The sequence below is a fragment of the Hippocampus zosterae genome, chromosome 2 (genome assembly GCF_025434085.1).
Source record: "Hippocampus zosterae strain Florida chromosome 2, ASM2543408v3, whole genome shotgun sequence".
NCBI lineage: Eukaryota > Metazoa > Chordata > Actinopteri > Syngnathiformes > Syngnathidae > Hippocampus > Hippocampus zosterae.
The window spans coordinates 19,870,966-19,886,476 of NC_067452.1; the positions used below are offsets into that span (position 1 = coordinate 19,870,966).

Consider the following 15,511-nt stretch of genomic DNA (forward strand, 5'->3'; position numbering starts at 1 on the left):
GAATTCTGAACAAGTTGAAGTTTATGGAGGAATTTTTGATGGACACCTATGAGGAGTGAGTTGCAGTAGTCAATACGGGAAGTGACGAGACTGTGAACGAGGATAGCGGTGGTGTGCGGAGTGAGTGAGGGACGGAGGCGGTTTATATTGCGAAGGTGGAAATGAGCGGACCGGGTAATGTTATTGATGTGGGAGTGAAAGGATAGTGAACTGTCAAGGATGACACCCAGACTCTTCACCTGGGGGGAAGGAGATATAGTGGCATTATCAATTGTGTATCATCAGTATCAATCATGGATGGATGGAGGGATGCATGGATGGATGAATGGATGGTTGGTATTAATTGACAGCAAGCCAATTTCACCACAAACACGCATTTTCCCTCAGGCTAATTTTTTCTCAAATGTTCACAGTGAGTTAGGCTCATCTTGAAATTAAAAGTAGGGCACAGAAAGCATCCCGGACAAAGACTGAACTTATCTTCATTTGTTTTTGTGTACTCCCTTTTGTCAGATATTTTATTTCATCACAAAAAAAGGAGACATGAAGAGATTTGAACGCCATCACAACAATGAGAAAAGCCACATGCTATTGAGAGCCCCGGATTTCTCATTTAATGCTCAAACGCTTTTACTGGAAAAGGAAGCTTTTGGGTTTTGTTTTTTTGAAGCACTTTCTGAATTTTAGCAAGGTTTCATATACAGTGCTTAAAGAAAAACAACTTTAGACTACCTTTCATAAAGGGACCATCCATCATCATGAAGTTCTTTAATGGAGCGCTTTCAACGTCAGTGCACTCTCGATAGTTGACCATTTTGAACAGGAATGAGTAATTTCAAGCTGAATTCACCTTTTATATTCAGATTTAGCAGGTTCTCTAACATGAGAAGCAAAAAAAAAATCAATCAAGCATGTCACACTCAACCACTAAAAAAAGCTATCTCCAATTGTAAATTCAGCAAAAGCACTTGTATGAAATTAAGCATTGTCCTTGTGCTTCATCCTTTTTTTTCCCCTCCTTCTTTTCCAGTTATCCCCAAAACACTCAAGGTGACCCCCCAGACGCCGCCCTCTGTTGTCCCCGAGGGTAGTGATGTCACGCTCTCTTGTAACGTCACCCGGGAACTCACCCAGCCCACCTACTTGTCCGTCACCTGGTTGCTGAAGAAGGGAGGAACATCCGAAGAGATTTTGACTTTTGGGCCTCAGGGCGATGTGGTCACAGGGGCCAAGTACGTGCGACGTTATGCTGATGGAGCCATCCGTTTGGTGCCCGGGAGGAATGGGTTGTTTGAGCTTGTCATTTCCAGAGTGACAACGCTTGATGAAGGGATTTACGAGTGCAATGGAACAGAGTGGACACATGAAAATGGGGGCAAATGGATTCAAATTGTGGGGAGCACAAAGGAAATGGGAACTGTTGCTGTTACTCCAACAGGTAAGAAGCACTCTTATTCTTAAAACTCAGAGGAGAAACTAAAAATAAGAATAAAAGCCAGTGGGTAACATTGGCTTGGTGCTCGATTTAGTCTTGTGAGAAATGCTTGGCTGCACGGTCTTGAAAATACAAGAGCAGGTTGTGAGGCCATGCTTCAAACAAATGGTGTTGTGGGCACACAGTCCTTTGCAACCAAAATGCTGCTTTTAGAACAGAGCTGCACACTGTAGGCCGCTATAGACCTTTTCACCACAACAAAATATCACACGTACTTTTATGTGGCAAAAACCATTGCATGTCATTTGACCGAAGTCGAGCGGCTGAGAAAACCGGCTATCAGCTTGGATGATGATTTTAGCCTTCTTCTCTCCTGCTGGAGTTTTGTTTCATCTAGAAAAGGTCTCGGCATTGATATTGATGCTAAATTATTTTAACCGTGCTGATAAACGAAACTATGAGGTTTTCTGGTGAAGGATAAAGGGCAGCACTGTGGGTCGTGGTCGCCTGTCTGCCTCACCGTGGCTTAAAATCTCTTTCTTAGTGGAGTTTGCGTCTTCTCCCATGCTTCCGTGGATTTTTTTGGTACGCCGGCTTCCTCCCACATCCACACAAATGCTTCTAAGGTTAATTAAAGACCAACGTCAACTGTAATGGGTTCTTCACCTGCAGCCTGGATGAGTATAAGCCATCTAGAAAACGATTAGGTGGATCGAGTGAAGGTGGGCTGAACATTAGACGCGTGGCCCTTAGCTGTGTGGCTGTCTACATTGGAACGGCATCCTTGCAGGTGAACTTCACTGATGGAATGTTATTGTATTTAAAGGAGGCCTCAACACGCATACACATACTCACTCATTCATTGTCGTTGCCGTAGCCACCATATCTTATATCTTTCTGGGTCACTGTATGCTCTTCAGTACTGGGAAACCCTCCGACTGATTTATAATGAATCTCAAGTATAAGGTACACACATGCACACATTCACACATCACACGTGTCTGCGGTCCATCGGGTTTCTTGTTGACTGAGCAAGTTGAGCAAAGAAGATGAGAAAAGTCAAACAGAGTGGTCTTTGTCAGGCTTCAGACGCCATACAGAGACTTTTCCCAGCATGCTGCACTCTAGGTTGCTATTGGAGACTGTGTCCAAGTTGTCGGTTTGAAGATAGCGGCAACAGTTTTTAATTAAGCCGACTGTCTTTTGAAAAAGCAGGGCAAAGTTTCGACTTGGCATTGGAAAAAAAAGCCGAAATGCCGTTCCTGTTTGGAGGCACTTTGTCTTTGATGGTTTTCAACCTTAACCCTTAGATGCATATGTGGGTCAAAAATGACCCGGTGAGGTTTTTTTCTTGAAATATCTTCGGACTGAAAATTTATTATAATTTCATATTCCAGGTATTCCTCAAAAAACATGTTTTTTATATAATGTCATTCACAATTTTAACTTACATTTTATACATTTTAAGAAATTTCAGTTTTTGTATTGCTACCCAAAGTTTCCATAAATGGGTCAAAAGTGACCCGTGTACATTTTCTATGGAGTCCAATGGGAACCACTGATTCAAATCGACTTTGGCTGTCAGCAATACAGTGACTGCGGACCACGCAGACTATACTATCAGAAATGAACCCCTCAGGAAAATTATTTTATACAGTTAGAGCTGATACGTCTAAGTATTATCTTCATATAAAAATGTTTGTGTGTCGTTCATGACTATGATTTATCTACAAATTGTCCTTCCGCCTGGAAACAGATCATATGGCAGTCTTTCGCTATGTATGGTACCTGTTCCTGGTCAACTGCAGACAGCAATTCATCCCCAGTGATTGTGTCACTGTGGATGAACAGCTTGTGCCATTCAGGGGTAGGTGCAAGTTTCTACAGTACATGCCAAGCAAGCCTGCCAAGTATGGCCTAAAGATCTGGGTTTGTGATACACGCATACCCTATGCAATAGATGGTATAGTTTACACGGGGAGACAACCAGTGGAAGACGTTCAGAAGAATCTGGGAGAAAATATTGTCCAGCAGCTGTGTGGTAGATTTAGAAACACCGGTCGCAGCATCACCATGGATAACTTTTTCACCAGTGTGCCACTCGCGTAGCATCTCCTGGAGAAGGAACTCACTATTGTGGGGACTCTATGTCAGACCAAGCCAGACATCCCTACTCTGATGAAGCTTTCCAAGTCCAGGGAGGTTTACAGCACAGAGTTTGGATTCAACGACAGCCTTATCATGGTCAGCTATGTCAGAAAGAAAGGAAAAGCTGTTGTGCTCCTGAGCACGATGCACCACAACAAAGAAGTGGATGAACATAGCAAAAAGAAAACAACAGAAGTGATCAAATTTTACAATGAGACAAATGGAGGTGTAGACACCATTGACCAGATGGTTGGCAACTACACGTGCAAGAGGCAAACACAGAGGTGGCCCATGGTGCAATGGTACAACCTAATTGACATCGGCACCCTAAATGCCTACACCTTTTTCATGGCTCATCACCTAGATTTCAAGAGTGGCATCACCAATGCACGGCTGTTCCTCAAAGAGCTGTCAAAGGAGCTTGTCACACCACACATGAGGAGTCGACTAGAAAGCTGCACCCAACTGCAAATCCCGATTATTGAAGCAATGAAAAGGTGCGGGGTGACAAAAGCCACCACTAACACAAAGGAAAGAAATACACAGGGCCAACCAAAGAGAAAAAGGTGTCCGATCTGCCCAAGTAACAAAGATCGCAAAGTCAGCAATAGGTGTGGGAAATACAATGTACCTGTGTCCAATGATCACTGCCAGAAAAGCAAAACAGGCAATGCATACACACAGACAGACACACAGACAGACACACACACGCACACACACACACACACAAACACACACACACACACACACACACGCACACAGACACACACACACAAAATGGATGTTCACATTTTTCTATTGCTGTTCTGGGTAATTTTTATTTTTCAAAAATGTTAAAAAATTAAAAATAAAGATATTTCAAACATGAAATCATTCCTGTATGGTCCTAAATATATTACAAAATTTTATACAAGTGATTATTCTTAACCAAAATGACAAAAATGTCATTAAAAAAGGCATTGATTGTATTATGGGTCATTTTTCACCCACCTATGGAAGAGTGTAGGGGCCAGTCACTCATGCATCTAAGGGTTAATGGATCTTTGCCGCATGAATAGTGAGAGACCAGTATTTGCAGTAAATGCTATTGCGCGTTTGCATTTTGTGACACCGGCACACTTCAATAAAATATATTAGGTTCTATCTTGCACCATGGATGTCGGGGCAGCTTACTCTGACATCATAATTATACTGCTTGCAACGTCTAGGGGGCATGTTTACTTTGTTATTGTATTAGGGCGGTAGGAATTGGGAAAAGAATCCCCAAAAACCTGCGCAAGCACAGGAAGAACATGCCATTTCCACAGGGAAAGTCATGAGCTGAGATTCCAACCTAGAACCTCTTGAGCCTCAACCAGCTCAATTTGAGTTCATCCTATTTTTGTCGACAACATGGCATGAATGATTTGAATGACCAACACAATATTAAATTATTCAAATTTGTATAAAATGTCATTCTCCATTTTTTTTGTCAGAATAAATTTAAATCTTCCATGTCATTTAATTGATATTTTACTTTAAAAGCACGAAAGATTCAAGTCACTCGATATTTTTTAATTTAGCACGACACTGAAATCAATTTGTTTTTTCTGTATGTTACAGTTAGAGAGTCACATTTTCATCAAATGACAATATTACCATTCAGGTTGAATACGGTTTGTTGCGGTTGATTTTAAATGGTTTATAGTTTTCATGTTTTTCCCTTGATGGTTCTCTGTCATTGTTAATTTTACACTCCGAACAAATTGCAATTTCTCATTTTTGTTGCCCTTGCTTTCTGTAATAAAAAATGTGTTTTCTGAGAGTTTGTGTGCAGTCACATCTATATTATTCACCAATAAAGTTTAGAAGGCCCCCAAGTGTAAACAGTCAGGATGAAAGCTGCAAGGTTAGTTTTTTTTTTTCTGATTGCTGCCATCTGCTCTTATCTTTTCAAGGTCAGTCCCTCAGTGTGAAGGCTTCTTCGTCTTCTTCTCCACCCTCGATGAACCTGCACCTCACCCCTGGTGACAAACTGACACTGATTTGCTCCGTCGCCGCCAACAACCTGCCCTCCCTGTCCCTGGAAGTCTCCTGGCTAGCCAACGGCCGAGATGTCATCACTATGGAGCGCAACGGGGTGGTGATCTCCAATATGTCGGCCAGCTCAGCGCAAGGAAATCATGGCGAGGCGAACATAGAGAGGACCGGGGCTGACGAGTATAGGCTAGTAATGAGGCACGTCAGCACGGAGGATGGAGGAACTTATGCCTGCCGCGTGCGGGCCTTCATTGAGAAGGGAGGAAAGAGCTCGGGAGGTGGAGGCCGGTGGCACATGGCAGCTGAGAAAACATCCAGCCCTGTGACGGTGAAGGTGTCGCAGATCAGTGAGTGAAATGTCGAATCGTTCGGTCCTTCTGTTCGTTTGAATTAAATACCAACATTAGAGACAATGTATGTTCTCAGCATGCATGATATAAAAAGTTTACACACCCCTTCTCAAAATATCAATTGATGACAGCACCCTCCCCCCAAAGAAAATCAAGATAAATCATTTCACATTTGATTTGACCTATAACCTGTGCAATTCAATTTGGATGGACAGGGGTGGGGAGAGAAGACATCTTTTCAAGGAGACCTGGAAATCAACAACTGAGCTAAGGTTAAAGTTTTGGGCCATAATTCCAAAATGCCCGTTTGACACCAACACAACACTCAAAATAATGAGCAGTTCCAAATTGAAATCCATTATAGCACAAAACCTTCAGGCTCCTGCTAGAAAGCAAAAAAATGTCATGAAAAAAACTGCTAGAACATTTCAACTTAATTTGGGGTTAATTACATAAATGGAAGTGTGTGCTGACATAACATAAGCGTTAATGTGATTGGTTAATATTGAACATGGCCACATCCCTGTTTATAAGAGGGTGTCTACACTTGTGCAATCACATTAAACTCTGACCCACAGTGGGATAGGCTTGGGGATAGGATAACCAAAAAGGGAGAACCATGGGATGCGCAGTGGTGACTTCATTTGTTTTATTTATTTGTTTTAACTTTCCCCTCTCAAAGATTTTTTTTCTTGTCTTGTGCATGTTAGAGTTCACTTTAATAGTGACAAAGGTTTGAAATGATTTATCACAAAATCTTAACATTTGAACAGGGAAGTGTAGACTTTGTATATTCACGACAAATGAATTTCGTTTACAATTGCATAATTCTTCAATTTATCACTTAGCAGACTGAAGGTTTCCACATTTATCAGGGGTAGAATAACATGTCTTTTGTATGGCATCCACCTTGGGAACACATTCTAGAAGTAGTCAAACACTGATACTAATTAATACAATTCCTCCCATTTGAATGAGACATCCAGAAATAAGTTAAGCGTGCTCCTCTTTGTAGTTCTCTTTTGCTCTACGTTTTCCTGATTCTGCCTTTGAGATTCCCATCGTAGTGTGTGCAGGCGACTGATAGCCCTGAACCTTTTATTAAATCAAAACTTCATGCTTGTTCTTTAGAGATATGTTTTAGAAAGTTGAAAGACAGTCAAACATTGATTGGCAGATCAGTGGATAGACACACCATGGCATTCACTTGGCAAACGGTGCGTTGGCCAGGCTCGATTTAGGTCTGCGTAATGCTCCCATTCTCGTTTTCACCTGTACTGTGTTGAATCCATTATCGTTAGAATCACATCAGTGGAATCTGTGCATCAGCTGCCTGCCTGCTTGATATGTCAATTTTCAGACTTCAGAGCCTCGTGTTACCACAGCAGCCAATAACTTATGAAAGTCCCAAAAGGACTCGGGATGTGCTTGCACATGCTTGTGTGTGTGTGTGATTGTGTGTGTACTGTATCCGCACGCACACTCGCGGCCTACATACTGAGGATGCAGGACTGCTCCAACTGGTAGAGCTCCTACGTTGTAGCCTGGGGGTATGGATTCCATCAAATCTTTCACACACACACACACAAACTGTTTTTTTAGGGGGGGGGCGGACTTGTAAAGGAAGCGCACATATGCTCATTTGTACACACAAGGAGTAATTCCTCTCAACCTAGGTTGCACTTTGAAAAGTGCACGTGGTGCTTTGTCAGCTGGAATTGTTGTCAATAAACTACTTAAAATGTCAACTTGCACGGAAAACTTTATTGCAGGGGTTCTCAAACTCTTTGGCCCCAGGCACCCCACTTGGTATATTATATTAGTTCCTATATATGCTCTTCTGGTGATTGTTGTATGTCGCTCAAGAATTGCTGATTTTATCATATTTTTTGCACTAGCCTCATTTTTTAGTCTGAGTGGCAAGTGAGTTTGCTTTAAAAAAAACAAAAATAAAAACAAGAGTTGACGTTTGGATGGACAGTCAAGTTAACTCAACACCTGAGCACCCAATTCCTGACAGGCTGGGTGTTGACAGAACGGCTCAAGCCAATTCTCTAATCTGCTCTTCATATCACACAGGACTGCATAACCCTAAAGGTTGCACCTCGCACTCCTTTCCTCCCAGGAGTTCACCGTCGTCCAAGTGGCAGCTATGTAATAAGGGCATCGTCTTAATAGCTTAGTAGCAGTAGTAGTCATAGTAGTTGTAGTGTGTGTATTCGATTAACTTTAATCAACAAAGATTTTCATTTTGTTTACGTAATATTCCACAAATGAACACATACAGAGACGCATCACCGCTTTACAGTATAGCTGCTCTTGTTTGAGCTCCTCCTCATCCCGAACAGCTCTTTTTTTCATGCGCTTTTGTTGTATTTTGGTAGTCAGTTGTGTATTTTGTTTATCAAAAAGATGTTTTAAAAATAAGGCAAGATGAATTCCTTAACACTGGTTCTATTCCATTTGATTGATTAATAATTCTTGTAGGTTTTTTTAAATACCTTAACATGACCAGGTTTTATATATTTCCTCTTACAATATATCACGCGGCTTCCAACAAATTACTATACACTTTTATTTCAATTGAATTTTCCATGATTTTAACCTTTTTTATGTATGAGACCCAAGAAGATCAACTGTATTTTGTTTAAATTCAACAGGAACTTAATGTCAATCCATTTTCCCAAAGTAGTTAATTCATTTCAAACTGTAGTCTTTCCCAAGCGTATCATCGAAATTACCTAAAGTAGCAGCAAACTAGTTAATTGATTCTAAGCCTTCTGAGTTTACAAAGTATGGTATGGCTTTTTGCCTTATTGTAATCGATGTCTTCACTTTGCCGCAGCAGTATGTTTTCTGTCTGCTGTCATTACACCAACTCCGAGTGCCGAAAGTAATATGCCCAGTCTTTCATTTTATTGTAGTAATTTAAGAAGACATGTCAATTAAGCAGAGCTAAACCAAAGGGACCATTTAAATGCTGCAGATTTCTTTTTTTGTACTTAACTGCAAGTGTGAAGAGTTGCTCAAAGCAATGTGAGTGTGATTAAAATAAGAATTGAACAAGTAGAGCTTTCAAGCTGGATTTTGAACTGCTGACTTCAAGTGCTAACGTTAGATGCCGTGCCGTTAGCCCACTAGTAGAGCTGGTTGTCTTCTGAATCAACCGAGTTAAAACTTCAACACAGGATAACATACTCGGAGGTAAACACGCCGATCAGATATACCGTACGTTGTCATTGCGGGCGTGATGTCATTGAAATACACGTATCGGAGACATATACACACACCATGTCCGCCCAAACAACACACATAAACTCCAGCTGTGTATCTAAACTACAGCGTAAGCATGGACCTCTAATTATGGTCTAAATATGATACATTAGTGGTGTGTCAATCATAAATTAGGAAAGTAATTGCTCATGGCAGCCGTGGCATGATGTGGAGCTCACCCTGTGTGGCTTCAGAAAACACTCTTCATATATTTAAAAAAAACAAAATAAAATCCACCGTTGTCGTTCTTTGGAGGCACCTCTCTCTAACCAAGGCACTCAGTGGAGTCAAATAGAGCTGTGGTTAACAGTGATGGTACAGCGCAATGAAAAAGAGTCCGTATTGGCAGGATGCGCTGTGTCATGCTGCTATGATTATACTATGAACATAACTGACACTTTTCCCATATCCGATCAGGGTTTACTGTTCCAAACCGTATAACTGTGAGTATGAGCGAGACTGAACTGCATTTAAAAAAAAAAAAAGAAAAACTGATCGCTGCACTTCTTTGTTTGTGGCTAAACAAGGCACACATCCTGAATGTTAGCATGTCTGTGCTTTGTTTTGATTTTTGGGCTAATCTAGGGTGGCACATCCACTTTATTTAAACCCTGTGTAGGCCTCGGGGAGGGTTTTATAAATTCATGAAAATGTCTGTCTTTAATTGATTGTCATGGGACCAGTGAGCATAAGTTTAATGTTACCGTTTATTTATTTATTTATTGATTCATTCTAATGAGAGGCGCAGTTATCGGCATGTGTGACGTGGACACTGGCGGGGCAGGGAGAACCTGAAAGAGAAGGCAAGCAGCGGTGTGTGGAGCATGTGTGCTCAGTTGCAAGTGTGAATGCCAACTGCTTGCTGCTGAAATGGGATGGAATGACATCCCATTCATTCGTCTGTGTTTCACTGCTGTAGTTGAAGTCACTGGACCGAGAGGTTGTGTCAGGTTTACCGGTTGAAAAAGCCAAATACAACTGCAGTCAGTCCGCCCCTGACTAACGGTTCAGAGTTGAGTATAGGGACAGTACATGACAATGCAAAGCTCACAGGAAAATGTTTCAATGTCTAATAAAGGTGCTGTTCACAATATGTTGAAAAAATATTGGAATTGTAATAATGACACATTGCAGAATGCAAAAGATGTGCAATAAATTGTTGCACAAAATGTTCTAACCTAACTTTGACCAATCAGATGCAACTTTAGATGCGCATTGCCATATAATAGGAAAACAGTATCTCGGGCTATTACTAACACTGAGGAACTTAATTAGATAAGAGTACATTTCATTTTTTTTACTCAGGAAAAAAAAATGTCTTCATTAGATAATGAAGATGTCATTTCTTTAAGTACATGTTAAATGTCGCAACATCATGGATATTGAAACACCCATATCACTGCATGTTTTTCCAATATATGAATCAGAACTGTCTTTATTGGTCAAATATGTAAAACACACAAGGAATTTATTCCCAGTAGTATAGGCTACACTAGTATTGCAACTACGATAAACAAAGACCTGACGTATAAGTATCGAAAAGACTTTCCGTAATTTAAGGGTACCATAGTACCACCCTATGACAGCTGTGCGACAATGTGAATAGTCATTGGGTAAAGATAAAGTGATCAGTGATGCGATGCTTACAATGCTATGACGGTTGTTCAGCTGGTGTAGAGAATCTCTGCATCATTTTTAAGTGACTAGTAGCAGTATTTGTAGTACAGTACAATTTTAGGTATACAATTATACATAAAGTCCTTCAGCGCTTTAAAGTGGTGTTGTGGAATATTGATCGATGATAATTCTTCATGTAGAGAACTGGGGGTACAATCATCAGTACGGTAATACTGTCTCACTGGGGTGTGCAAAAATGCAAAGAGCCGCTATAGATTTGAACCACTGTTTATGGAGTTCATGGCGAGAGGGAAGAAGCTGTTTGAATGTCGTCTGGTTTTGGTGCGCATGGTTCAGTAGCGCTTGCCTTAAGGGAGTAGCTGGAAGAGGTGGTGGGCAGGGTGTGGGGGCTCCAGTCGAATTTTCCGTGGCCTTGTCTTGGTTTTGCGGGGTGCAAGTCCTCGAAAGTGGGTAGGGCGGTACCAATGATTTCTTTTTTTCCCCAGTCCTAACTGACCATTGTTGATTTTGTCCTTTTTTTGTGGCGGTTCCAACCAGGCTGTGATGGAGGAACACAGGACTGATTCCTCCATGACTGCTGTATAGAACTGTCTCGGCAGCTCCCGTGGCATGCTTTCTCAGCAACTGAAGTACAGGAAGTACGTCCTCTGATGGACTTTTTTCAGGATAGCATTGATGTTGACCTCCCACTTAATGTCCTCAGAGCCTGGGATTCACAGAATAAAATGCAGTCTTACATTAAAATGTTTAGAGCAGTGGTTCTTAACCTGAGTTCGATCGAACCCCAGGGGTTCGGTGAATCGGTCTCAGAGGTTCGACGTCTCTGCCATGGAGGTTTAGACACAGCCCACTCTACATGTCAATTAGTTATGACACGCCCACTTGGCCATCACTGGCTGCGGGTGATCACATTGCATTGCTTGCCCAATCAGTGCTGTGGAAAATTTAGTTGGCTCAGTAATCAACGTGTGACTGTCGTGCAAGTACATCGTGTGATTAAAAATAAATCAATCAATAAATAAATAAATAAAGTTTTGAACACATGCTACATCGAGCAAAAAAGGAAAGTGGTCATACGAATATGTACAACATGCATCACGGAACATGATGGGACTCGGCGTGCTATCTGCATGCAGACATAAGTAAGGACATGATAAGCTTTGAATCCGTATGACAACTAAAGCGATCAAACCTAAAAGTGATCCATTTTCTTCATGCCAGCTGTACATGCTGCATATCATAGGAACGAGTTCATGTTCTCTTTTGAAGTGCTTGTTTTTGCACTATTCATACATTGCCAAACTTGAAAACGACAAGACACAATGGTCGGGCCCGTTACTGCCGGCGGAATACCACAGCATTGTCAGTGCTTGTGCGGTTCTTCTCCGACCGCCATGTGGTTTACCATGTTATTTCTCAGTCACCAGGTTGTGCAAATGCACACCCAGTTTTCCATGTGCAGCTGAAGGAAAAGTGAAACAAAATGAATTGGGTGGGTGGTTAGTGTTGTCAGAACCCGGATGAAATCAGTGTGTCGCACCCACGCTCTCCGCTGGCAACACAAAAGAAAGATATGTAAGTGATGGCACCTTTTTAACAATTCATGTGTCATCTGCTTGATCTGAGCACCATAAATATGCGAGTCTTTTCCTTGCGCTCAATCCTCCTTTAAATCGATAACACAAATGAATTTGTTTAAGCTTGTTCGTTGTATACCTCTAAAATGGTAACTTCATTCCTCCATCTACAGTTTTCTACCTTATCAATGTTATCTATTTGAACTTGCTCCACAGAGTGGGCTGGAGTCAGGTCCAGTAAAGGATGTCGACAAAGCAATCCAACTATCCTTCAATTATTTATTTCATCCAATTGTAAATGTAATGTAAATGTATGACTTTGGTGTGCAATCTTTCTCCTGAAAAGCGAAATTGCCGAGTTTGTGGATGAAATTTTGTCCCATATTCGGTCTGATCCAAGGAAAGGAGTCGTGGTTGGTATCGGCGATGCCCTGCTTGTGTTGCTTTACTAAATAAGACATTCCAGTGAGTGAGAGTGGCACATGAATAATTGCCAGGGAGGCTTCACACTTCCTCATCCATCACATGTGTACGTGAGGCCTGCATGTGTTTGTGGGGCTGCTCGAGTCCTAAAGCAGATGGTGACTGTGCATGAGGCGCTGTCTATATGTGATGTCCAAATGACATCCTGCATTTTTTGCCAAACACATAAACATGCACTTAATAACTTTTACATTTTTTGAAATACATATCATGTAAAGTGTTTTTAATCCCATGAACAACCATAAACAAGGTAGCAAAATATTAGGAACATCTCATGAACCGCAACCTCTCCTCGGACAGGTGTGTGTTTGCTCAAGTGTAACGAGGCAATCTGGAGGGTTGACAGAGAGATCCACACCTCATCTCCCACAGTCAACGGGGCTATTTCCTTTTTCTTCCTGTGGCCTGGCTTCTTGGATTTAAGGTCCAAAGCACAAAGCAGCAATCACTACGCTGTACTTGTCTGGCCACGCCGGACCGAACCTGGCACTGACGGATGAAAGTAATGTGCCGCCAGGATGGGAATCATTTCTCCAGAGGCAGCTCAGCAGCGAACTGTGTTATTATTAGAAGTAAGCTGTTGTTCAAGGAAGGTCTGCTCATAATAGCGAGATTGAAACCAGTCCAAATAGGGCTTCTATTTGCTTTGACAATAGAAGTGATAATACTGATTAGAAGGAAATCTAACATGGACCGTTTACCTAGGAGCATTAACTCGGATTAAATGCATAATGCCTTTGGAATTTGGGAGTCACTAAACACTGCAACATTATTGCTGCTGTTTCAGTCAATATATCGACACATTCAACAACAGGTTTGGCTTTCTCATTTCCCCAGAACCGAGCTTCACACTGGATATTGAGACCATCGTTCACCCTCAGATGACCAGTGAACCGACTGAGTTGGCTTGCCATGTAACCAATATTACACACCTACCCTTGGGAGGCCGGCTGGGCGTTACATGGGAGCACACTGCACTTCCTGGTACTTTAACTGCGGTCACTAGGCACTTTAAAGAATAAATAGGTGAAGGGAAAAAAAAATAATTCACGGTATTGAATCTTTTTCATTGCCACAGGTGCTGCCAGCGAGCCTCAGGCTACCCATTCTGTTGGCTCTATAGACGGCTATGGCAATCTGTTGCCCGGTGCAATGTATTCGGACAGACTGGAGAGCGGCATGGTGTCGCTGACAAAAGTCCAGCCTGACACTTTCAAATTGCGATTCCTGCGCACACAGGTAGCGAGACTTTTGACGTCACAACAACATCTCGGTAAATTTGGAAGTCAGCTTATAATGACATGATGCATGCCATCTACAGGAGATCGACATGGGCCAGTACGTTTGTGCTGTCTCGGCGTGGAGCATCAACACGCAGAACGACGTGGTGAAGACTGCTGAGCACCAGAGCTTGCCAATGACTTTGCGATGGGACCCCAAACGTATGAAAATTTTAATTGTCTCTTTGCCCAACGTCTGAAAGTTTTAATTGTCTCTCCACCCCCTATTTCCAGGCTCTCTGAAAATTGCATTAGTTTTCTCTTAGGAACCTTGATATTTATCCCAAAAGTAGAAGCCATATTCTGTGATGTGATGAAGAGTGGAGGAGGAGGCTGGGGGATATCATGCCATCTTGTCATACTAACCCTGCTGTTAGGTCTGATGAATGATCTTGATGTCCAAAATTCATTGGTACCATTTGTAGACTTCAGAGGAAGTCCCTCAACAGATCTTTTGTCTGCTACCCTCCTCCACCACATCCACATGCTGAACTTTGTGCCCTTACTCCAGCTAATTGAGCCATGATGTAATAGCATTGCTCAGTGGGCACACACATCTGTTCTGAATCAGAATTACTTCATGGTGTGATTGCTTATCTTCCTGTTATGGGATTGCCTTTTCCTTCCGTCCAGGCTGAATAATGTCTTTCATAAGACTTAGAGGATCCATTCATTGATCCACTGGCACTTATTTTCAGGTCCATCGCTCAACGTTGTAGCCAAACGCATTCGCGAGGCTTCTGTGGGCGGTGCTACCTTCGACATGAGCTGCACAGTGGCAACTCAGAACCTCGGTGAGGCAGGATATTCAGTGCTCATCCAGTCACAAGACAGCCTGGAAAGTAATGTGAGGACCATCATGACCCTCAGTCCTGACAGCGTCATGCAGCACGGGGGAGCCACAGACCCCAACCGGAGGTGTGTACCTTCCTGGGAATCGCAGCCAACATGGCTTGTTATAACTGTTTGTCAAGTCCCTTTGAGCTTATCAATATTGTTTTCAAAAAGTATGTCCTTTCTGCCCATTCAGAGACAGTCTGGTTTTGACGAAGTCTGGCCCAACTGAGTTTCGGTTTCGCCTCGGGGGCGTCCAGTTGTCAGATCGAGGTTTCTACTGGTGTGACATCACTGCTTGGACAAAGCAGCAGCCTGGTCAGGCATGGACCAGAGCCACAAGTGCAGAGTCCAACAAAGTCAAAATTGACTTTCAGGAAAATGGTGCGTTCAATGCCAAATGGAAATGGTTGCGTTCACCTATCGAAACATTGCATGCAAATCCACCGCCCGCACTCATCAATGGCTCACAAA

At 42.2% G+C, this 15,511-nt stretch overlaps 1 protein-coding gene across 2 annotated transcripts in view; it reads left to right on the forward strand.

The window, feature by feature from the left end:
• ptgfrnb (prostaglandin F2 receptor inhibitor b) overlaps positions 1-15,511 on the forward strand; it is a 49,098-nt gene that overhangs the window by 16,232 nt on the left and 17,355 nt on the right. For both annotated transcript variants that reach the window (XM_052056903.1, XM_052056901.1), the window contains exons 4-10: positions 1,031-1,438; positions 5,521-5,949; positions 13,761-13,907; positions 14,002-14,162; positions 14,245-14,365; positions 14,902-15,121; positions 15,234-15,421. In XM_052056903.1, the coding sequence (XP_051912863.1) occupies positions 1,031-1,438; positions 5,521-5,949; positions 13,761-13,907; positions 14,002-14,162; positions 14,245-14,365; positions 14,902-15,121; positions 15,234-15,421 (1,674 nt within the window). The remainder of the gene's footprint in view (positions 1-1,030; positions 1,439-5,520; positions 5,950-13,760; positions 13,908-14,001; positions 14,163-14,244; positions 14,366-14,901; positions 15,122-15,233; positions 15,422-15,511) is intronic.